At 41.8% G+C, this 23,990-nt stretch overlaps 1 protein-coding gene across 1 annotated transcript in view; it reads right to left on the bottom strand.

Moving 5' to 3' along the window:
* abcg1.S (ATP binding cassette subfamily G member 1 S homeolog) overlaps positions 1-3,445 on the bottom strand; it is a 43,451-nt gene extending 40,006 nt beyond the window's left edge. Inside the window, exon 1 of the mRNA XM_018248534.2 lies at positions 2,910-3,445. Within this exon, the coding sequence (XP_018104023.2) occupies positions 2,910-2,957 (48 nt within the window). The 5' untranslated portion in view covers positions 2,958-3,445. The remainder of the gene's footprint in view (positions 1-2,909) is intronic.
* Between the last annotated feature and the right edge of the window lie 20,545 nt (positions 3,446-23,990).

Raw genomic sequence — 23,990 nt, 5'->3', positions numbered from 1 at the left:
TGAATGGTATTGACTAGTCAAAAGCTAAATAGGTTTTATTTTAAACTCTACTCTTTTATTCCCCATGCTTCTTCTCGCTGGCAGCCAGTTAGCAGAGAAAATTGACGCCTACAATCCTTTTTGTCTCCCAGCCAATGGAAAAATTGAACAAACAATCTCATGTAGTTTTCATTCTGCTATGTTAGAGTCTTTCTTACAGTATGGGCCTAGTCTCCTCTTTGTCAACTAATCTATAATTCCAGGGGTACCCAGGGCACAAATAAGCACTCACTCCAAATCTCCCCCTAACTGGTCTTCAGGCTGGGCCCCCTTAGCTCATAACAAGGTTACAGATATATAGAAACATTAGGGTAACAGTCACCCTGCTATAGTTCCAGGGGTACCCAGGGCACAAATAAGCACTCACCCCAAATCTCCCCCTAACTGGCCTTCAGACTGGGGCCTCTTAGCTCATAACAATGTTACAGATATATATAGAAACATTGGGGTAACAGTTACCCTGCTATAGTTCCAGGGGTACCCAGGGCACAAATAAGTATTCCTGTCACCTTAGTTTATCAGGTTGCTCCCCTCCAACATATTTGCCCCTGTAAGGAGTGCAGCCCCAACAGTCTTAACAATCTCGATTTAATTTTTCTGAATGTTAAAATATGGGCTAAATAAAAACGGAGAAGCTCCTACTGGTATTTGACTCCCCATGTCCTTAATCTGCTGTCTGCTTGCTAAAGTATTTAACCATACAAAAAAACAATAGTTTGAATGAGAGGGTAGAAGAAGAATAAGGCAAAGAAGAATAAACTGTTACAATCATTCTGCTTTTCCCTTGGAATGAAACATACGTCTTTTAGTACAGAACTGAAAAACAGCAGAAAAAAACAAGGTTTATGTAGCTGGTCAGGCTGCTTACATTATGGCTGGTACATGTTACTAGTGTAGGTGAAAGTTTCCTTTAAATTATGTTAATACAGTGCTCCGAAACTCCCAGCTCCTGCCTGTTATATATGTGAAGCCTGAGATGCATTGAGCTAACACAGCGCATGCTCAGTGAATCCCGTAACAGCAACTCAGCACAGCTCAGAGGTAACTAGCGGTCAGACTCTCCTACAGAGAAGGGGGATAACGGCAGGTGCAGACATTTTTAAGAGCTGCAACCCAATGGGCCAAAAAACAGACATAGCTAAAGCTATCCTATACCCCCCTACCCCATTTGGTACAATGCACCAAATGCATGAATAATTTCAGTGTTTCCCAGATTTTTAATCAGCAGTGACATAATAGTGCACCCAATATGGTCGACATGCTCCTCCTGCCCAACTGCACCCACCACGGCCACCTACCACCCACCAAACTGTTTAAGGATCCCCCCTTGCATGGAGTGATGGTGGGACCCTGTAATATACTCCACACCGTTATAGGGTAAGGTAGATGAACAATTTGGGGGTTTAGAGTGGGTATATAAGACATTTTCCATGGTTCAATAAACAATCCTTTGTTTTATACTAAATATTACAGATATCCAACTGTAACCTCCCCTGGGTGCTGCTGAACTACAGCTACAGTTAGTGATAGAGGTATGGGATCTGTTATCCAGAATGCTTAGGAGTTGGGGTTTTCTGGAAAACAGATCTTTCTTTAATTTGGATCTTCATACATTAAATCTACTAAAAAAAGCATTTAAACATTAAATAAACCCAATAGGCTGGTTCTGCTTCCAATAAGGATTCATTATATCTTAGTTTGGCTCAAGTACAAGATACTGTTTTATTATTACAGAGAAGAAAGAAAACCTTTTTTAAAAAATGTGGATTATTTGGATACAATGGAGTCTATGGGAGATGGCCATTGGCCATTCTGTAATTCAGAGCTTTTCTGGATTACCGGTCATGTAGGGGGATTAGCCGGTCATGTAGGGGGATTAGCCAGAAAAGGGTATAATTCCAAATCCCAGTGGTCCAATTGCCCTGGATTAGAATAATCAGTTATGGGTTGGGGGGTTACAAGAGTCCATCTATAATGAGAGCAGCGCCAGCACATATCCACATACAAAACAAAGGACAGGACACTGGAAAATCACTTTCTTTAAAGCTGAATGTGAATAAGGAGCAGCACCTTCTCCCTGGAGGGGCCGATTGAAACAAATGAGTGAGAAATGAGTGTCTGCGTGTTTACAAGCAACGTCTGCCTTTAACCCTTTGGCTGCAGAATCAGGTGATGTCACGGTTAGAGCGGTCGTTGGCTTTAACGTTTCTCTAGCGAGGCGCGGCGTGTTTGGGGTTAAACCTGTCACGTTCATTTGCACAAACTGTTTTAATGGTAACAAATTCATTGACATGATTTATTTCCTGAATGTTCCAGCTGCTTTTTCTGTATTTGAATAAGTCCCCTGACCTTTTCATTATTACAATATGAACCCCTGCTCATTTATACCTTGTCTCATCTGTGCTCTCCGCACTCACAGCACTCACAGGGTTACAGAAAACTAATTTACACCCCCTGACCTTGACTATTCCCAGCACAAGCCCAGAGGCACATCCAGCACTGTTTTGCCCTCACTGCTAGTCCCTGGCTACTTCTGGACCAGTCCATTATACTGAGCATTGCAAAAGCTATATCCACCCACAACTTGCCACTCACTCCCCCATACAAACAGCCCAAACCATCCCAGGCCATGCAATAGCAATGAAGTATATGTCAGCCTATAGCACAGAGAGAAGCCCATTAATAAAGCCTGTGCCACTAGCAATATACACTGTGTAGCATACCATACAGACAGACTAGGAGCTGACGCTGAAACTGTTGTCACCCTCATTATCCCCCTCCCAGTATAACAGACACGGTGAGTGCAGGGGAAAAATCGCTAAGTGCAGCTACTGCGTCAACGCTCGGTGCCCGGGGAAGGCGGCGCTTACCAGCGAGTTGTTGTTTCCCAGTGTGAAAGCTGCGGTCAGACAGGCCATTCCCCGGCGGGAGCTCAGGGCGCTGTCCCAGGCCGTGTGGTGCTGAACAATGAGCTCCGAAGCCTTCGTACTGAATGTTTCCCTCGCTCAGCTGCTCCAGCCAACACTGTGCAATGGGCCTCTCCTCATTGGCTATGGGTAAAGAAGGGGGCGGGCTCTGCTGCTGTAACCAAACGTGCTCTTGTTTTCTTTTTTTTGCTATGGCCCTTGTACATGTACCTGCCCCCCCCCCCAGCCTCTCCCCTCTATGTACCGCTTCTCCCCTCTATGTGCAGCTTCTCCCTTGTATGTGCAACGGTATTCTTCCCGCATCTTAATCCCTATATCTGCAGCTTCTCCCCACAGCTCTGTATGTGCAACAGCTTCGCCGAGCTTCTCCCCTCTATGCGCATCTTCTCCCCTCTATGCGCAGCTTCTCCCTACAGCTTCTCCACTCTATTTGCACCTTACTTGCTATCCCAGTCACACTCCCTTCCCAGAGACTATTATCCCACTGTTACTATAGGTACCATCTCTCCCTGCTATACCTGCTATCCCACAGTCACACTCCCTTCCCAGAGTCTATTATCCTACTGTTACTATAGACACCATCTCTCCCTACTATACCTGCTATCCCACAGTCACACTCCCTTCCCAGAGACTATTATCCACTGTTACTATAGGCACCATCTCTCCTACTATACCTGCTATCCCACAGTCACACTCCTTTCCCAGAGACTATTATCCCACTGTTACTATAGGCACCATCTCTCCCTACTATACCTGCTATCCCACAGTCACACTCCCTTCCCAGAGACTATTATCCATTGTTACTATAGGCACCATCTCTCTCTACTATACCTGCTATCCCACAGTCACACTCCCTTCCCAGAGACTATTATCCCACTGTTACTATAGGCACCATCTCTCCCTACTATACCTGCTATCCCACAGTCACACTCAATTCCCAGAGACTATTATCCCACTGTTACTATAGACACCATCTCTCCCTACTATACCTGCTATCCTACAGTCAGACTCCCTTCCCAGAGACTATTATCCCACTGTTACTATAGGCACCATCTCTCCCTACTATGCCTGCTATCCCTCAGTCACACTCCCTTCCCAGAGTCTATTATCCTACTGTTACTTTAGGCACCATCTCTCCCTACTATACCTGCTATTCCACAGTCACACTCCCTTCCCAGAGATTATTATCCACTGTTACTATAGGCACCATCTCTCCCTACTATACCAGCTATCCTACAGTCACACTCCCTTCCCAGAGACTATTATCCCACTGTTACTCTAGGTACCATCTCTCCCTACTATACCTGCTATCCCACAGTCACACTCCCTTCCCAGAGACTATTATCTCACTGTTACTATAGGCACCATCTCTCCCTACTATACCTGCTATCCCACAGTCACACTCCCTTCCCAGAGACTATTATCCACTGTTACTATAGGCACCATCTCTCCCTACTATACCTGCTATCCCACAGTCACACTCCCTTCTCAGAGACTATTATCCCACTGTTACTATAGGCACCATCTCTCCCTACTATACCTGCTATCCCACAGTCACACTCCCTTCCCAGAGACTATTATCCCACTGTTACTATAGACACCATCTCTCCCTACTATACCTACTATCCCACAGCCACACTCCCTTCCCAGCAGGCCCGGACTGGCAATCTGTGGGTTCTGGCAAACGCCAGAGGGCCTGCTGTAAGGTCCCATAGACCGTCACTATTTAGTGGACTGGTGGAGGACTCTTTGGACCTCTGTGTACTTGGAATGCAAGGCCCTATTTTGACTCCCAGTCCAGACCTGCTTTCCAGAGATTATTATCCTGCTGTTACTATAGACACCATCTCTCCCTACTATACCTGCTATTTTACTGTATTATTTATAAGCCCATTTAAAAATGCACAGTTAAGCAACTTAAGGCAGTGACATGCCAAATTACCATAGCTATTTATATCTGATGTGCTCTGCTATACTTAGTTGTCGATCTATATATATAGGGAGCATTACTCCTCTCATGTAGACAGGTAATTAGGGTGCTCCAGTTATCAGCAGGTGATGAAAACAAGGGTACTTTATTAAGTATGGCAGAAATGAAGGGATCCCCTTCCTCAAATGAAGAAGATAAAAGTGAGTGTAACACTGGCCAGACCAGGGATAACGTTAATGGAGTTGGCCTGTATAAATATATTGCAACTCAGAATCAAATGCAACAATGAAACACAAAGACCTATGTCTGCCCAATGAACGCAGAGCTGCCTCTGTATTCATGAGGGGTGGGTAGGGGAAGACATGTAAGCATTCAAACTCTCCAGTCCCCTACCCAAAATTCAGATACGCCTGTTCAAGGGCACCAGAGGCTGAAGGTGCAACTGAGCACTGTATTTACCTCTTCACACCCATAGGCACCATACTTTCCAACTAGTGCCAGGTGAGATTAGAGTCAGAAACAAGCACATTTGGAATGGACATTAAGGTCCATGTTTTTGCACCCCTAAATGTTTAGGCCGAAGTCAGTACCAGGCAGGGATCAGGAACAAGGGCACAGAAACAAGGCAAGGACTCAGATCAGTCAGAATCACCAACCAGAGGCCACCACCTTTAGACTAGAAGAAAACATTTGCAGCAATGTAGGTTGTTCTTTACAGTCAGGACAGTGAGGTTGTGGAATGCACTGCCGGGTAATGTTGTGATGCTGATTCAGTTAATGCCTTTAAGAATGGCTTGGATGATTTCTTGGACAGACATAATATCAAAGGCTATTGTGATACTAAACTCTATAGTTGGTATAGGTATGGGTATATATTTAATTTATGTGAAAGCATGGAGGGGTGTCTGTATGGATGGTGTTTTCATTTGGAGGGGTTGAACTTGATGGACTTTGCCTTTTTTCAAACCGATTTAACTATGTAACTATGTAATTTGCCAAGGTCAACTGCAGGCTGATAATAGGCAAAGTTCATGCAAAGGCAAGGTAAGGGCAAGCTATGGGCAAGGTAAGGGAAAAGTATGAACAAGGTATGGACAAGGTATGGACAAGGTACACTCGACCATTTGGGATGCCTCCCTTAGTGAGGAGCCCAGGGTTCATATTTACTCTATTAGGTGGAAGATGGACTGTCGGCACTGCCAGCAAATGTAGAGGCACAAGGAGACATTAGGTTGTTGTCCTCCTTTGGTGTCCCGTGTTTGAATCCCTGTATGGCTTTCAGGGTTGTTCATGCCTGTTTAGAATCCTTCCATTTTTGTCTGGCTGCATTCAGTAGTGACTACTACTTTGGAGTCTGCAAAACTGGCGCATGCAGCAAATTGCCTGTTTTTTTCCACAATGGCCAGGAATTAGAGCCTGCCTGGTACCTATCACCGCAAGTTGCCTATTCTTTGAGCTATAAGTAACAGATATTTCCTCAGGCTACATAAACGAGTAACCAACCTTCACTAATCAGCTTCTCGAATACTTTTTTTTTTAAAAGCAATTTGCCCAGGTCAACTGCAGGCTGATGCTAGGCAAACCCCAAAAAGGGTTTTGTATGGGAAAAAAAAACCCAAGTTGATGGTATGGGCAAGGTATGGGCAAGCTATGGGCAAAGTAAGGGCAAAATGTGGCCATGGTATGGGCGGCCTCCCTTAGTGAGGAATCCAAGGTTCCTATTGACTCTATTAGGCAGTAGATGGACTGTTGGCACTGCCAGTCAATGTAGAGACACAAAGGGACATTTGCTTGTTGTGGTCATCTGGAACTCTCCCCAGCAGTATTCGGCTTGGTGGTGCGAACAGCTAAAGCGTCTGTTGTCCGCCCTTAATGTCCCGAGTTCAAAGTTGATGGTTTCCTGTTGTTTATGCCTGTACAGAACCGTTCCATTTTTGTCTGGCTGCATTCAAGAGTGACTACTACTTTGGAGGCAATCCTAGGCAATCCTATTGACTGACCTAGGGGCAAACAGCTTGCCCCTCCTTCCATCACAGGCAGGCTATCTTCACCCCCACCCTGGGCTACCGACACTGCCTTTTTGATGTAAAGGCACAAGGGTACAATGGGTTGTTATGGTCATCCAGAACCTAACCTGGCAGGTCTAGGCTCTGCGGCGGGCCTACTAAAGCCTCTGCCCTCTATGGGGCTTGTCTTGGATCCATCTGCACTCGACCTTGGTACATTTCTTAATGAGGACAGCATTCTGTACAATGGGTGAAAAAAGCCACAAAGCATATACCTGCGGGTGAGGTTCCCGATGACCACAACAATCAAATGTCCCGTGTACCTTTACATTGTCAGAAAGTGCCTGCAGGTCATCTTCCACCTAACAGAGTCAATACTCTGCCTGGGTACCCCAGTAAGGAAAGACTTTGGGATGGACAGTTTAGCAATCCCAGTGACTGACCTAAGGGCAGACAGCTTGCCCCTCCTTCAATCACAGACAGGCTACCTTCACCCCCACTTTACCGGGTCATCAGTGTCATGTTTTTCATGCTGCATTCAAGATCGACCTCTACTTTCGATTCGGCCAATGTTTTTTAAAAAAATATTCTTTGGGGCCCCAATTTTTTTTTAAACTTTTATGGGGGGCCCTGGCGCCCATGTTTTTTAACTTATAGGGGGGCCCTGGTCCCCAATAGCTTTTTATAATTTGTGTGTGTGGGGGTGTTACCTTTTTTAATGCTGATGCCTGTGTGGTCTTTTAACTGTGATGTGGAGTGGGCGGGATCTGGGGTGGGGCTTGGGGGCTGGGATGGGCGGGGCACAGGGGGCCTTGAAAATATTGTTGTATGGTGGCCCTGCATGCACATAACATGCTTCTGACATCACATGCATGCGCATAATAAGCAATTTGTGGCATTTTCTCATTATGCGCATGCATGTGCCCCAACATGGCTGCTTGAACCGCAAGCTCCCTCTAGGTACCGGTGGCCTAGCACTGGCGGGGGATATTTTAATTTAAAAAAGAACACTACTGTTACTGCCAACTGAAGTGCAGGCTCTATTAGTCCGTACCTTTCATTGGAGAATATATATTTTGTCAACAGGCCCCTATTCCATGGGGACGGGGGCACTGTTCACAATGCCTTGTGCCAGATGCAACTTCTAAAGGATGCAATTTTCTTGTCATTAGAACATTTGTCACTTACACCAAGCTTAGCTAATATGCCCTTAAATCTAATCACACTATAGAGCAGATCTGTATGGATCACTAAGCATTGAGCATCTAAATGTGTCCACATAGAATATACTGTGCAGTTTATTTCCCTCCTGATTTCTGGAATAACTCCCTTACCCAATGGGTTTTGCAGGGTTTGGAAAATAAATGCACATTGGCAGGCACTTAGTTGCTCACACACTAAGCAGCCATTCATTGCTCCTGTCATCCCTATTTATTCCTATAGTATTTCTGTCTCTCAGGCTGCCTGATCTTTTATAAAGAACAAAGTCATAAATCAATAAGCATGAAATACAGCTTTTAGAGCTGCATAAATCAACAGCTTGGAGTTGTGCATAAAAATGTATTTCTTTCCAGCCAAACAGTAGAGAAAATCCCAAGCCTGACGCATTTTTTGTAAATACGACAAATCCTTACCCAATAATAAAGATAGTCATGTTATTTCATATTTATTGACAGCCCTGTAAACTGCTGGTACTTACATACTGAATAGCGCAAGCTTTGTGCTATGGGCTCGGATATCTGAAGCTCGATAAAAATGTGCAAAATAAAAATAATGACTTTATTGCCACACCCCGATCCATTTGGGTCATGCCCAATTATTTTCAGCTTTGTCCATTAGTAGGGAATCAAGATTCTGGAGACAGAGGATTCCAGTTCTCATTATTGCCTTTTCATGCCCTAATCTGGCACCCAAGGTTGCCAAGAAAGAAACTGAGGACAGGAGAATATGGGCAAAAAGAAGAGGAATGAGAAAACATAAAGGAAATAGGGAAGGACAAGCATCCCCAACCCCTCAAACTAATCATTATATTCCTTACATGCAGCAAGGTTATTGATTATGTTGCACAGTATAAAAAGTACATGTACTGCAATGCATCCACCTGCTGGTAATTTTGTATATTACAGAGAATTATTATAAAGTGAAATGATGGCAGTACTTCAAGATTCATACCTTATAACAGGTTCCATTGTTGTTTTATTTAAAATACAGTCATTTTAATTTCGTATAGAAGAGTTTGGAAGCACGGTGCAAGTATACTGCCTATTGGTCGCTACTAGAACTGCAATGCAACATGTATTACTTAAAGGAGAACTAAACCCTAAAAATAAATGTGGATAAAAATGCCATATTTTATATACTGAACTCATTGCACCAGCCTAACATTTCAGCTTGTCAATATGATCCAGGACTTCAAACTTGTCACAGGGGGTCACCATCTCGGAAAGTGTCTGTGACACTCACATGCTCAGTGGGCTCTGAGCAGCTGTTGAGAAGCTAAGCTTAGGGCTCGTCACTAATTATCCAGCAGAAAATGAATTTGTCTGTAATATAAGCTGATGCTACAGGGCTGATTATTAAATCCTGATGCTAATTGTACTGGTTTCTGTGCTGCCATGTAGTAATTATATGTATTAATTACTAATCAGCCTTATATTGTGACATTTCTATTCTATGTGTACTGTATATTGTGAGTGGGTCCCTAAGCTCAGTAAATGACAGCAGCACAGAGCATGTGCAGTGAATCAGCAGAAAAGAAGATGAGGAGCTACTGGGGCATCTTTGGAGGCACAGATCTTAGAAACATTGCAAGTAACTCCTTCCAACTTCCTTGACTACTTGGAGGTCAGACTGGCTGGAGACTGACCAGCAGGTGGCGCTGTTGTAGCAAAAACATATTAACTAAATATTTCCCTTAATATCTTGGAATTAAAAAAAAAAATCAATATACATTGCAAAATATCTTAGAATAGAACCCTTATCAATTTTACATTCACATATTGATGAAATAATAAGGAGAATCACCCACCAATGATAGGTAATAGTCTATATAAAGGGACTAATAAAATAATATAAAATGATAATGCCCTCCCCCAAATATGGTAACTAAGAATTATAGCTACAGAACTGCACAAACACACCCTGGCTATATTTTAGTAGTGTTAGACCACAAGGCTTGCAAACTGTTGGGCACAGGAAACCGTTTCTTGAGCAACATGTTTTCCAATAATACTTGCACCTGCTCAGATGTAAGGAGTGTCTTGACCATGTACTGTATGGCAATTCCGTGTACTTTTCCTTACAGTGAATGCTCTATGAAATGAATAAAAACTTGGTAATTTTTTTATTTTGTCTAATAAATAAATCAGTTATTCTGAAGAACTTTCCTTGTGTTGGAGTCTTGTAAAATAAGAAGATTCTGGTATGCAAACTACCAACAATGCCTAAAATGTTGCCACTCCTCACTCCTTTTGTAGACAATATAATGATTTTTTTTTAATACTTTGTGAACTCTTTTTCATACACATAAATCAATGTTCAAGGGGTAAATGTCTATGAATAAGGTTTCAGTAGCTGTATGCACAAAATGTCTCTGTCTTAAATATATTGATAATGGGTTGAGTGCAGAGGACTCTTGTATTTGTTTATATCTATGAAAAAGGGTTTGTGCCCTGGGTACCCTGGAACTATAGGAGGGTCGAATGTTATTCCGATTTTTCTATATATCTGTAACCTTGTTATGAGCTAAGGGGGCCCAGCCTGTAGGCCAGTTAGGGGAGATTTGGGGTGAGTGCTTATTTGTACCCTGGGTACCCCTGGAACTATAGCAGGGTGACTGTTACCCCAGTGTTTCTATATCTCTGTAACCTTGTTATGAGTTAAGGGGGCCCAGCCTGAAGGCCAGTTAGGTGGAGATTTGGGGTGAGCGATTATTTGTGTCCTGGGTACCCCTGGAACTATAGCAGGGTGACTGTTACCCCAATGTTTCTATATATATCTGTAACCTTGTTATGAGCTAAGGGGGCCCGGCCTGAAGGCCAGTTAGGGGGAGATTTGGGGTGAGCAATTATTTGTGCCCTGGGTACCCCTGGAACTATAGCAGGGTGAGTGTTACCCAAATGTTTCTATGTATGCATGACCTTGTTATAAATGGCCTAGACTGAAGGCCAACTGGGCCACAATATGGGGTAAGTGTTTATTTGCTGCCATGGATTTTATTGAAAATTTAATCTGCATGTAACTTTATGTATGAGCTAAGGGAGTTTAAATTCTATGATAGGGACAAAGGCAAACTCCATGTAATTGCTTCCACAAAAATCTTTGAATGTTTTATTATAGTGAAAAGCCCCTTCATTAAGTGCATGGTGTGTGCGTTTGTCCCTACCGTGGAATTCTGTTGCCTCATTTTGCAGTTGAGTAGACAATGTGCACCTTGAAATCAGTTTTTGGATACTTTTTAATAAGATAGGAAGAATACATTTACTTGGCTAAGGGAGGTTGAATCATATATAGGATCAGAAAAATGGATCTTGAACTAAGGAAGTGTTCATGTCATGTCTCTATGTACTAGGTGCACTTATAGTAATGTGGTTGAAGAAAGAAAAAAATTATATTCAATAATTTTAACTTTTTCTATATGATACAAAGGATGTATTTAAAAAGACTCTGAAGCTGTCTCAAGTTTATATTAGAAGAATTTCTAAAAAGACATTCTGACCAGTCTCTCTCACTGTGCTGAGAGTAATAATACTTACAAACATGTCATTTCTTGCTTTTCTTTCTAAAACACATACAAAATCTTGAAAATATCTACTATTTCTTTCAGAACAACCAATCCAGACAGAACTTTAAATTCTGCAAATAATTCAGCGCAATTAACAACAGGTATTACAAAAAATATTATTTATTCTGTACATGTTAATAAATAAATAATAAATAAATTATTTGGAGCAAGTGTACATAATAAATATTTTAATAACTTATATAAATTAATAACATACATTGTTCAGGATCATGGGATAATGTGATCACAATGAACTTATTATATGATATAAGGGTTTGGTATGATTCCTCTATTTAATATCATTAATAGGAAAATGCAAACAATGAAAAAATAGAGCTGCCTTGTACTTAAATATTGGGTTTATTGCAGGTGTATTTGAAATGATAACCCACCCTTTACTATTCTGTTACTAATTAAATCCAGGTAAGAGAATCATCAGATATTGTTTGCCCTTTATAGAAAGATTTTATACAGTTGAATATAATATCAAATTAGCAGATAAAGGATATTTTTATTTCAGAGCGACTCGAAAGCCAGAAAGTTGGTGTCTGGTCAATGCATTTGACAAGAAGACTCGTCTCCAACCAAGATGGCGATGGAGTAAAAAATATATTTTTATAATTTCCTTAATCAAGCTAAATTTGTAGAACTTTGGTGGGTGACCCTGGTAACTCATTTGTGGCAATTCTATGTCTGTTCTACATAGAAAATACATCTGAAAATGCAGAGGTAGAAAAAAGACATACAAATAAAATATAAGAGCTTTGGGTTAAAGTGCAAAATAAAGGACATTCTCATAGCTTTAATGCTATTTTTGTTTTAGTTGTCCGTGCCATTGGGGCTTTCTTAAGGCACTGCCTTGTTTTCCTTTTCGTGCATATAGAGGTTTTACATCTTGTTTCCTCAAGTTGCGTTGAGTTGTCAACACTCAAGCTTGTGTTCTGCAAAGGTTACAACACACCAAGCAGGCAGAAAACTGTGCACTTCAAAATGTATTTACAAAAGAGACATTTCTCTCTTTCTTGCTTCTAACATAAATTTCATATTAGATAGTTATAAATTTGATTAGAGATATATAATAAATACATTGTTGGCTACTTTGGCACCAGCACTTATATGTAATTATATGTAAAGCTTCTGTCACTGATGTTGGGTTTCCTTATCTTTGAGTAAAGACATACAACCAAGGCCAGCACAGCCAAGAGCAGAGCAACTCCCAGAAGCACACCCATCACAATGGTCGTCGTTTTCCACGAATAGTCCACGATCACTTTGCTTGTTACTGATGTAGATGTTGGTGTAGGAACCACTGTAAACATAATAATTAAACATGAATGCATAGCAAACCAGCCTGTACATGGAGAATACTGAATATTCTATATTCATATAACTTTATTTATACATATGGAAGATGCCATACTATTTACTCTAGATTAGTGATCCCCAACCAGTGGCTCAAGAGCAACATGTTGCTCTCCACTCCTATTGATGTTGCTCCCAGTGGCCTCATAGTAAGGGCACATTTTGAAATTCCTTGCTTAAATTCAAGTTGTGGATATATAAAGACACTGGTATACTCCAATAGAGTCTCCTGCAGTTTTTACATTCAAGTGTGGCTCACAGGTAAATAAGGTTGGGGTCCCCTGCTCTAGAAGGATGAGGACATACATTTTTGCACACACATTTCCTCTCTGTATATTTATTTTTAAAATATGTATGCCACATCAATTCCCATAGAGGGTACAGTATGAAGGTATAGATTACATATAACATATGAATGAGTACTATTACATTGAATGACTTGCTAGAGGTTTTCAAAATACCTCATTAGAACAGCACAATGCTGTTATATAGACTTGTTGCTGTAATCTATTGATTTTCTTGTATAAATCGATATCACTTTTTTAATTAAGCTATGACTCGTTGTTTGACTTGCTGATTTGAATATTACAAATGTATAAATGTTTATTACAAATGTTCCCCTTTCTTTCCCAACCCTCTCCCTTTTTTTTCTGTACCCCTTCCCCCTCCCTTGTTAAAATTATAAATAAAGAATTTGAAGAACAGCACAATGCATATAAAGGATAAGTAAACCTTTAAAATAAGTGAATGTAAAATTGATGAAGGTGCTATTCTTCTACATTTATTATTTATTTATTTTTAATTCCAAGATATTAAGGGATACATGTACTGTTAATTTGAATTAATTTAGTTACAACATCGCCACCTGCTGGTCAGTTTCCCACCAGTCTGACCACCAAGTAGTCAAGGAAGTTGTCAGGAGAAAGAAAGAGGCTGCTCTGATGTTCTTCTGCTTAGGAAAAAATAAAAACCTTTCTCAAACCTTTCCAAAGCAGAAGAACATCAGAGCAGCCTCTTTCTTTCTCCTGACAACTTCCTTGACTACTTGGTGGTCAGACTGGTGGGAAACTGAACAGAAGGTGGTGGTGTTGTAACAAAATTCATTCATATTAACAGTACATGTATCCCTTAATATCTTGGAATAAAAACAAAACAAATCATCAATGTAAATTACAAAAGTGGGCAAATGTATTCTTTTCTATTCAAAAATCCTCCAGAATTTGAAAATGGGAATTTTGTTAAATCTGCCTCTAATTTCAGCAAACATTTTGCATAAAATGGAAAAGTAGGGCATGGTGTAAAGATATATTGCAGACTCTATATTATGAAACTCTTCAATGTAGTTATTAACGATTGATTCAATCTTGTAGTTCTTTGCTGCAACTTTCACTTTTATGATTATTTCAAAATGATATTAATTATACATGAGCAGCGGATGTGCCAGCACTAAACAACACTAGAATAGACAACTAGATACATTCTTCAAATGTTTGGAAATCTCTTCCTAGAACATGAAAATCACATCATAATGTATTAATGCAATGGTGTAGAACAAAGCTTTGATAACCTTGTGCTTACATTCTACAGAACTAAACTGGCCTTCACGAAAGAAGTGGCATTTGAACTCCACCTGCCGGATTTTCCCTACTGTCAATTTGTTATCCATTATAAGAGTCAGTGATTGATTCCTCTTCTCACTGCTTCTGTCTAGGTGAATGGTCTACGTACTCACCAATGCATTGGCGTCCAGGATTGGAGGAGTTCCCATCTGTTATTCCAGGGTAGCATTGGCATTGGTAGCTACCTATGGTATTAGTACATGATGCCAAACTTGAACAATTGTTGGTACCACCAGAACACTCATTTATATCTGCAAAAGGAAACCGAGTAAGGTATCAGAATCAAAATTTCCCCTGTTTTGTATCATTAACAATAAGTAACCATATCATAAGTTCTTGTCTTACCTATGCAGATTTGTCCAGGAGAAGACGGGCTGGTGTCATTAAACCCTGTATTGCATTTACATGAAGCAACCCCATTGTCAGATGTGCAGGTGGCATCCTGAGAGCAGGGAATTACTCCGGTGCCACAGGCATTTTGAACTGTAAGAAAAGTTTAATTTGTTATGATTTGTCTATGATGGACCACATACTGTATTAGGAATGGCTTCTTTGCAACTGCTGCCTGGTTTCTACAGGATCAGTGTTTGCAGCAGTGAAATAAAAAGACCACTTTTCTGTTATTATTTTTTTGTTAAAAAGTATACATACTCATGAAAAGTTTTCATATAAGACATATGGAAACTTTTCCAAAGATGCACAATGAGTCCGATGGATAAAAAAAAAAAGTCCATACCTCTGAAACTGTAAGAACTTGGGTCAACGGCAAATGTGGTGCTTTTGTTGAGTGCGTCGGTGAAGATCTGGGACACGTTACTTGTTGTAAAATTTTCTGCTACGTCTGTGATTATGTTAAAGTCAACAACACTTCCATTGAGATCTGTTACTTCCACTCGCATCTTCCCAGCCTTATACATGGCCATGCTAACAGCGTCGAAATTCTTTAACAACTAAGAAGGGGACAGAAGGCAAAGATAAATTAAATTGTTTCAGAAATGGTTGTGGGCAGGCAGACAGTGGCATTTCAGGCAAGACTATAGCTTAAACTACGGATGCACCGAATCCACTATTTGGGATTCGGCCGAATCCCTGATGAAAGATTCGTCCGAATACCGAACCCGAATCCTAATTTGCATATACAAATTAGGGGCAGGGAAAGAAAAAGTGGAAAAAAATCTTATTTTTTGATGAAAAGATGCGTGATTTACCTCGCTGCCCCTAATTTACATATGCAAATTAGGATTCGGATTCGGTTCAGGCCATCACAAGGATTCGGCCGAATCCGAATCCTGCGGAAAAAGGCCGAATCCTGGCCGAATCCCGAACTGAATTCTGGATTTGGTGCATCCCTAGCTAAAGCCTCCTTTTGATACACTTGGGGAATAAAAAGCATGGGGGAAATCATCATTAATTTACCAATTCAAATCTTCATTAGCAAAACACCCAATGAACATTTAAAAAACAATTGAAATAACTAAGTTTTTTCTTGTTTGCAATAGATTTTTCAGTATGGTCACATTTTGTTACAGGGGCTGAAGATTCTTGATATTTCCAGGTAAAGCTAAAAAGTATATGGTATGTAAAACAGCAGCTGGGGATACAACTCACCTCATCTGTGAAGTTCTTTGCAAACTCGTTGAATATTGCATTCGTTTTAACTGCAAACTGAGCCATGTATATGCTATTAGTTATTCGAATTTGTGCAGCGAAGATTCTGCCGACTGAAAAGCAAAGGGTAAATTAGTTGTGCTGCTAAATGCAAACAAAACAATGATGCTTGATATGAAGTTATGCAGCTGGTGCCTCAAGACAAGCCAACATTAAAACCATATATAATCCAATTTGTCCTTATACCTAGTGAAAAAGTCCTGATGATGGAAACGACTGCCATCAAGTTCACACAAGAATGCTTGTGATATTTACCGCAAGAGTACTACAAGCTAGGGCAGAGTTTATAATGGAAGATACTCTTGTGGAATTGTGTTCTTAAGACTTAAAACAATGACTTAATACTCCTAGTATTCTACTTACTAAATGAATATAATACTCACGTGTGGTAACACTGGTAATAAAGTTGGAATTCATTGGGCAAGACAGTTGTTGAACGGTTACATTATACTGAGTGGATGGAAGCAGGGTGGAGAACGTAACTATTGAATTAGAAGTTGTTGTCTGTTGAGCAACTGCACTGCCAGAAGATATGATCACATTGAATTGAGCTCCACTTGGTCCTCCTTGAGCATTTGTTATGATCTGAATCTCCTCACTTGCCACATTGGCTAGGACAACAGACACGGTTGCTTGAGCTAAAAACAAAAATGACAGATTATTTCCATAACACAATTATCCTACACTAAATAAATAAGGCAGAATTAAATCTATTAGCAACTCACCACAAACAAAAAGTGCTGCTGAGGTTGGAGTGGTTGTGGTTGTTGGGGTAGTGGTGGTGGTCGTTGTAGATGTGGATGGTGACACAGTTGATGTAGTTGTTGATGTAGTGGCAGCGCTGGTTGTAGCACTGGATGGTGCCACAGTTGATGTAATTGTTGATGTAGTGGCAGCGCTGGTTGTAGCACTGGATGGTGCCACAGTTGATGTAATTGTTGATGTAGTGGCAGCGCTGGTTGTAGCACTGGATGGTGCCACAGTTGATGTAGTTGTTGATGTAGTGGCAGCGCTGGTTGTAGCACTGGATGGTGCCACAGTTGATGTAATTGTTGATGTAGTGGCAGCGCTGGTTGTAGCACTGGATGGTGCCACAGTTGATGTAGTTGTTGATGTAGTGGCAGCGCTGGTTGTAGCACTGGATAATGCCACATTTGATGTAGTTGTTGATGTAGTGGCAGCGCTGGTTGTAGCACTGGATGGTGCCACAGTTGATGTAGTTGTTGATGTAGTGGTAGTGCTGGTTGTAGCACTGGATGGTGCCACAGTTGATGTAGTTGTTGGTGTAGTGGCAGCGCTGGTTGTAGCACTGGATGGTGCCACAGTTGATATAGTTGTTGATGTAGTGGTAGCGCTGGTTGCAGCACTGGATGGTGTCACAGTTGATGTAGTTATTGATGTAGTGGCAGCGCTGGTTGTAGCACTGGATGGGGCCACAGTTGATGTAGTTATTGGTGTAGTGGCAGTGCTGGTTGTAGCACTGGATGGTGCCACAGTTGATGTAGTTGTTGATGTAGTGGTAGTGCTGGTTGTAGCACTGGATGGGGTCACAGTTGATGTAGTTGTTGGTGTAGTGGCAGCGCTGGTTGTAGCACTGGATGGTGCCACAGTTGATGTAGTTGTTGATGTAGTGGTAGTGCTGGTTGTAGCACTGGATGGTGCCACAGTTGATGTAGTTGTTGGTGTAGTGGCAGCGCTGGTTGTAGCACTGGATGGTGCCACAGTTGATGTAGTTGTTGATGTAGTGGTAGCGCTGGTTGTAGCACTGGATGGTGCCACAGTTGATGTAGTTGTTGATGTAGTGGTAGTGCTGGTTGTAGCACTGGATGGTGCCACAGTTGATGTAGTTGTTGATGTAGTGGTAGTGCTGGTTGTAGCACTGGATGGTGCCACAGTTGATGTAGTTTTTGATGCAGTGGTAGTGCTGGTTATAGCACTGGATGGTGCCACAGTTGATGTAGTGGTAGTGCTGGTTGTAGCACTGGATGGTGCCACAGTTGATGTAGTTGTTGGTGTAGTGGCAGCGCTGGTTGTAGCACTGGATGGTGCCACAGTTGATATAGTTGTTGATGTAGTGGTAGCGCTGGTTGTAGCACTGGATGGTGCCACAGTTGATGTAGTTGTTGGTGTAGTGGAAGTGCTGGTTGTAGCACTGGATGGTGCCACAGTTGATGTAGTTGTTGATGTAGTGGTAGCGCTGGTTGTAGCACTGGATGGTACCACAGATGTTGTAGTTGTAGATGTAGTGGTAGCGCTGGTTGTAGCACTGGATGGTGCCACAGATGTTGTAGTTGTTGATATAGTGGTAGCGCTGGTTGTAGCACTGGATGGTACCACAGATGTTGTAGTTGGAGATGCAGTGGTAGTGCTGGTTGTAGCACTGGATGGTGCCACAGATGTTGTAGTTGTTGATATAGTGGTAGCGCTGGTTGTAGCACTGGATGGTACCACAGATGTTGTAGTTGGAGATGCAGTGGTAGCGCTGGTTGTAGCACTGGATGGTGCCACAGTTGTTGTAGTTGTTGATGCAGTGGTAGTGCTGGTTGCTGCAGATATTGCAGGTGTTGATGGTGCCATGGTTGTGCTAGATGTAGTGGTAGTGGATGTTGTTATTCCTGGTGTGCTGACTGGGATAATACTTGTAATCATGCCTGAGGTAGTTTGGGATACTGCGGCTGTTGTTGTTGTTGCAGAATTAGTAGTGATTGTTATCATTGCTGAATTTATAGAACTGGCATTGGCTGTGTTAGCAAGGGTGGAGGATGTGGTCACAGCACTGGACAATGGGTTGGTGGAACTGGCAGTGGCTGTATTACTAAGAGTGGAGGATGCAGCTGCAGCAGTGGACAGAGGGTTGGAGGAACTGGCAGCAGCAGTGTTAGCAAGGGTGGGGGATGCGACCACAGTACTGGACAGTGGGTTGGAGGAAGTGACAGTGGCTGTGTTAGCAAGAGTGGAGTATGCGACTGCAGCACTGGGCAGTGGGTTAGAGGAACTGGCAGCGGCTGTGTTAGCAAGGGTGGAGGATGTGGTCACAACACTGGCCAGTGTGTTGGAGAAACTGACAGTGGCTGTGCTAGCAAGGGTGGAGGATGTGGGCACTGCACTGGACAGAGGTTTGGAAGAAGTGGCAGCAGCTGTGTTAGCAAGGGTGGAGGATGCTGCCGCAGCACTGGTCAGTGTGTTGGATGAACTGACAGCGGGTGTGCTAGCAAGGGTGGAGAATGTGGGCGCTGCACTGGACAGAGGGTTGGAGGAACTGACAGTGGCTGTGTTACCAAGGGTGGAGGATGCGGCCGCAGCACTGGACAGTGTGTTGGATGAACTGACAGCGGGTGTGCTAGCAAGGGTGGAGAATGTGGGCGCTGCACTGGACAGAGGGTTGGAGGAACTGACAGTGGCTGTATTACTAAGGGTGGAGGATGCGGGCGCAGCACTGGACAGTGTGTTGGAGGAACTGACAGTGGCTGTCTTACCAAGGGTGGGGGTTGTGGCCGCAGCACTGGACAGTGGGTTGGAGGAACTGGCAGTGGCTGTATTGACAAAGGTGGAGGATGCGGTCGTCGCACTGGACAGAGGGTTGGAGGAAATGGCAGCGGCTGTGTTAGCAAGGGTGGAGGATGCAGCCGCAGCACTGGACAGTGTGTTGGAGGAACTGACAGTGGCTGTATTGACAAATGTGGAGGATGCGGTCGTCGCACTGGATAGTGGGTTGGAGGAACTGGCTGCAGCTGTATTACTAAGGGTGGAGGAACTGCCAGCGGCTGTGTTAACAAGGGTGGAGGATGTGGGAACAGCACTGGACAGTGGGTTGGAGGAACTGGCAGTGTTGCCAAGAGTGGGGGATGTGGCTGCAGCACTGGACAGTGGATTGGAGGAACTGACAGTGGCTGTATTGCCAAGGGTGGAGGATGCAGCCGCAGCACTGGTCTGGGGATTAGAGGAACTGACAGCAGCTGTATTACTAAGGGTGGAGGATGCAGCCGAAGCACTGGACAGTGGGTTGGAGGAACTGACAGTGGCTGTGTTAGCAAATGTGGAGGATGTGGCCGCAGCACTGGACAGTGGGTTGGAGGAACTGACAGTGGCTGTGTTACCAAGGGTGGAGGATGTGGGAACAGCACTGGACAGTGGGTTGGAGGAACTGACAGTGGCTGTATTGCCAAGGGTGGAGGATGTGGCTGCAGCACTGGTCTGGGGATTAGAGGAACTGGCAGCGGCTGTATTACTAAGGGTGGTCAATGCAGCCGCAGCATTGGACAGTGGGTTGGAGGAACTGGCAGCGGCTGTATTACCAGGGGTGGAGGATGCGGCTGCAGCACTGGACAGTGGGTTGGAGGAACTGGCAGCGGCTGTATTACCAGGGGTGGAGGATGCGGCCGCAGCACTGGACAGTGGGTTGGTGGAACTGGCAGCTGCTGTGATGCCAATGGTGGAGGATGTGGCCACAGCACTGGTCTGGGGATTAGAGGAACTGGCAGCGGCTGTATTACTAAGGGTGGAGGATGCAGCCGAAGCACTGGACAGTGGGTTGGAGGAACTGACAGTGGCTGTATTACTAAGGGTGGAGGATGTGGGCGCAGCACTGGACAGTGGGTTGGAGGAACTGACAGTTGCTGTGTTAGCAAATGTGGAGGATGTGGCCACAGCAGTGGACAGTGGGTTGGAGGAACTGACAGTGGCTGTGTTAGCAAGTGTGGAGGATGTGGCCGCAGCACTGGACAATGGGTTAAAGGAACTGGCAGTGGCTGTATTACTAAGGGTGGAGGATGTGGGCGCAGCACTGGACAGTGGGTTGGAGGAACTGACAGTGGCTGTGTTAGCAAATGTGGAGGATGCGGCCACAGCACTGGACAGTGGGTTGGAGGAACTGACAGCGGCTGTGTTAGCAAACGTTGAGGATGCGGCCGCAGCACTGGAAAGTGGGTTGGAGGAACTGGCAGCAGCTGTGTTACCAAAGGTGGAGGATGCGGCCGCAGCACTGGCTAGTGGGTTGGATGAAGTGACAGTGGCTGTGTTAACAAATGTGGAGTATGCGGCCACAGTGTTGGACAGTGGGTTGGAGGAACTGACAGTGCCTGTGTTACCAGTGGTGGAGGATGCAGCTGCAGCACTGGATAGTGGGTTGGAGGAACTGGCAGCAGCTGTATTAGCAAGGGTAGAATATGTAATTGCAGCAGTTGATAACGGGTTGGATGAACTTGCAGTGGGTGTGTCGGTAGAGACAGAAGATGTGACTGCACTTGAACTATCTGCTGAAGACAGTACTGTCACTGCAGTTGTGCTTAATGACTGTGAGTCTGTGATAATGGTCACTGAATAACTTAATGTGGATAAAGTATTTGAAGAACTGGCTGTAGTTGTGTAGTCAGTGCTTGACTGAGCAAGGGTTGAGGCTGTAAATAAATCTGTTGAGAGATTCAGAAGACATCACAATCAGTCTGGTAGATTATTATTAGTTTAACCAAACAAAACCTACTACAGCTTGAAAAGAAAAAGCTTTCTATTTATAAACATATAATCACACAATTAATTTCCTTGGGGCACCTTGAATGCAGATCTGTTGCATGATGAACAACATTCCTTCTCTGGAAACTAAACTACTAAACTGTTTTTTAATATTTACATAGACTGCTTTCCCCTTTATAGAAACAAATTCAAATTATTGGCTAAACAATTCATCTGATATTAAAGAGCAGCTATAGTAACAAAATATGCAATTGTTAATGTTTCTAATTGTTCAAAACAGAACAGATGAAATATATATATATTTGGAAACAATTTCAAAATATGAAATTAAATATTAAATATATATTTGATTATAATATATATATATATATATATATATATATATATATATATATATATATTATATATATATATATATATATATATATATATATATATATATACAGTATATATATATATATATATATATATATATATATATATATATATATATATATATATATATATATATATATATATATATATATATATATAAATTAGTTATATAGATTTGCATTTGAATAGATACCAGAGAAAAATTAATTGTGATACTTATAAATAAAAAATATTCCAACATATGACATGTGATTATTTTTTCAGAAAATATCTTGTCAGGAATAATATTCTTTATTTAATGGTATTTTAGTCACTTTCAATTTAAAAAAAAAAGTTATATCATTTCACCTTGTTAAATACTATTACAGGAACCCTTATCCCCTATCCAGAACCCCTTATCCAGAAAGCTCCAAATTATGGAAAGGCTGTCTCCCATAGACTCAATTATAATAAAATAATTCATTTTTTTTAATTACTTCCTTTTCCTCTGTAATAATAAAACAGTAACTTGTACTTTATCCAAACTAAGATATAATTAATCCTTATTGGAAGCAAAACCAGCCTTTTGGGTTTATTTAAAGTTTACATGATGAAGATCCAAATTACAGAAAGATCCGTTATCTAAAAAAAACCCTGGTCCCAAGCATTCACAGGTCCCATACCTGTATAATTATATATATCCAAAACTAAATACAGTAAAAATATATTTAAATACAAGTACCAGGGGAAAATTATTCTCAAATAAAAATAATAATTAAATAATTGAAATTACAAAAAAGAAGCTTTTCATTTTTTTCAGATTAGTTTTCTATTTTTATATTAGTCCCTTGAAAAATCATTAACAGTGTTTCACCAATTAAATCTTAATTTATGTGTGTATATATATATATATATATATATATATATATATATATATATATATATATATATATTTATAGACAGATACTGTAATTAGTCTAAATTTGTATATATTACAAAATTGACTGGTTATGTTTCTTTTTTAAGCAGTGGACAACCAAGTCTTGTTCATCATTGGCACCAAAAAAAAAGCAAAATAGTGAATAGACTTACCGTTGATGGCAATAATAGTGAATAAATAAATCCATTGCGCCATTGTGAGTCTTCCTCCTCACTCCAGTAGCTTCAATGACAGTACTGACATGCAGCTCCGCTGTTCTCCAATTTAAGGAGCTGTGAGGTAAGAGGGAGAGGCTGCTGAACTAATCAACGTCACTGAATGAAAATCTTTCTTTAATAGGAAGACAAACCTTTTTTCTGTCTCCCTATGACTGAAAACGTTACCTAAATCGTGGAAAGACGTGTAAAGTATGCACCTGGGTTGAATGAGTATATTTTGTGTTTAGTCACTTTGTTTATTTAATATTTCCTTTTTTTCTTCTCTCTATCAGTGACAACAAAGGACCAGACATCCTACTTCCTACACAGGGCATGGTATTCACTTGCTATTGTTTCACTTATTTTACCTTTAAAAATGATAGGATTAATACTGGGGCTGGAACAGCTATTGCTTACCTCAGTGCTTTCAATAGCTTGTCTCTGGTGATGCAAAACTTGAGTGGTGTGATTAAGCCCCATTAATTTTAGGTAAGTCAATATTCTTTCTATGGTGGGAAAGGATTCTTGGTAAAGACCGCTTGTTCTAGGGAGTAAAAACACCCAAGAACTTATATTAGATTTAAGGCCAGCGAGGGTAATAATTGGGGAGAAAAAATAATTCTCTGCTAAATTCATCTTGCTAGAAAGCTAGTAAAGGTGAAAGGTTTAGAGAATGGCCAGTTAGGGTGAGATTTG

Source organism: Xenopus laevis, chromosome 2S, assembly GCF_017654675.1.
Source record: "Xenopus laevis strain J_2021 chromosome 2S, Xenopus_laevis_v10.1, whole genome shotgun sequence".
In the NCBI taxonomy this organism is placed as follows: Eukaryota; Metazoa; Chordata; class Amphibia; order Anura; family Pipidae; genus Xenopus; species Xenopus laevis.
This window is presented reverse-complemented; position numbering and strand designations above follow the sequence as displayed.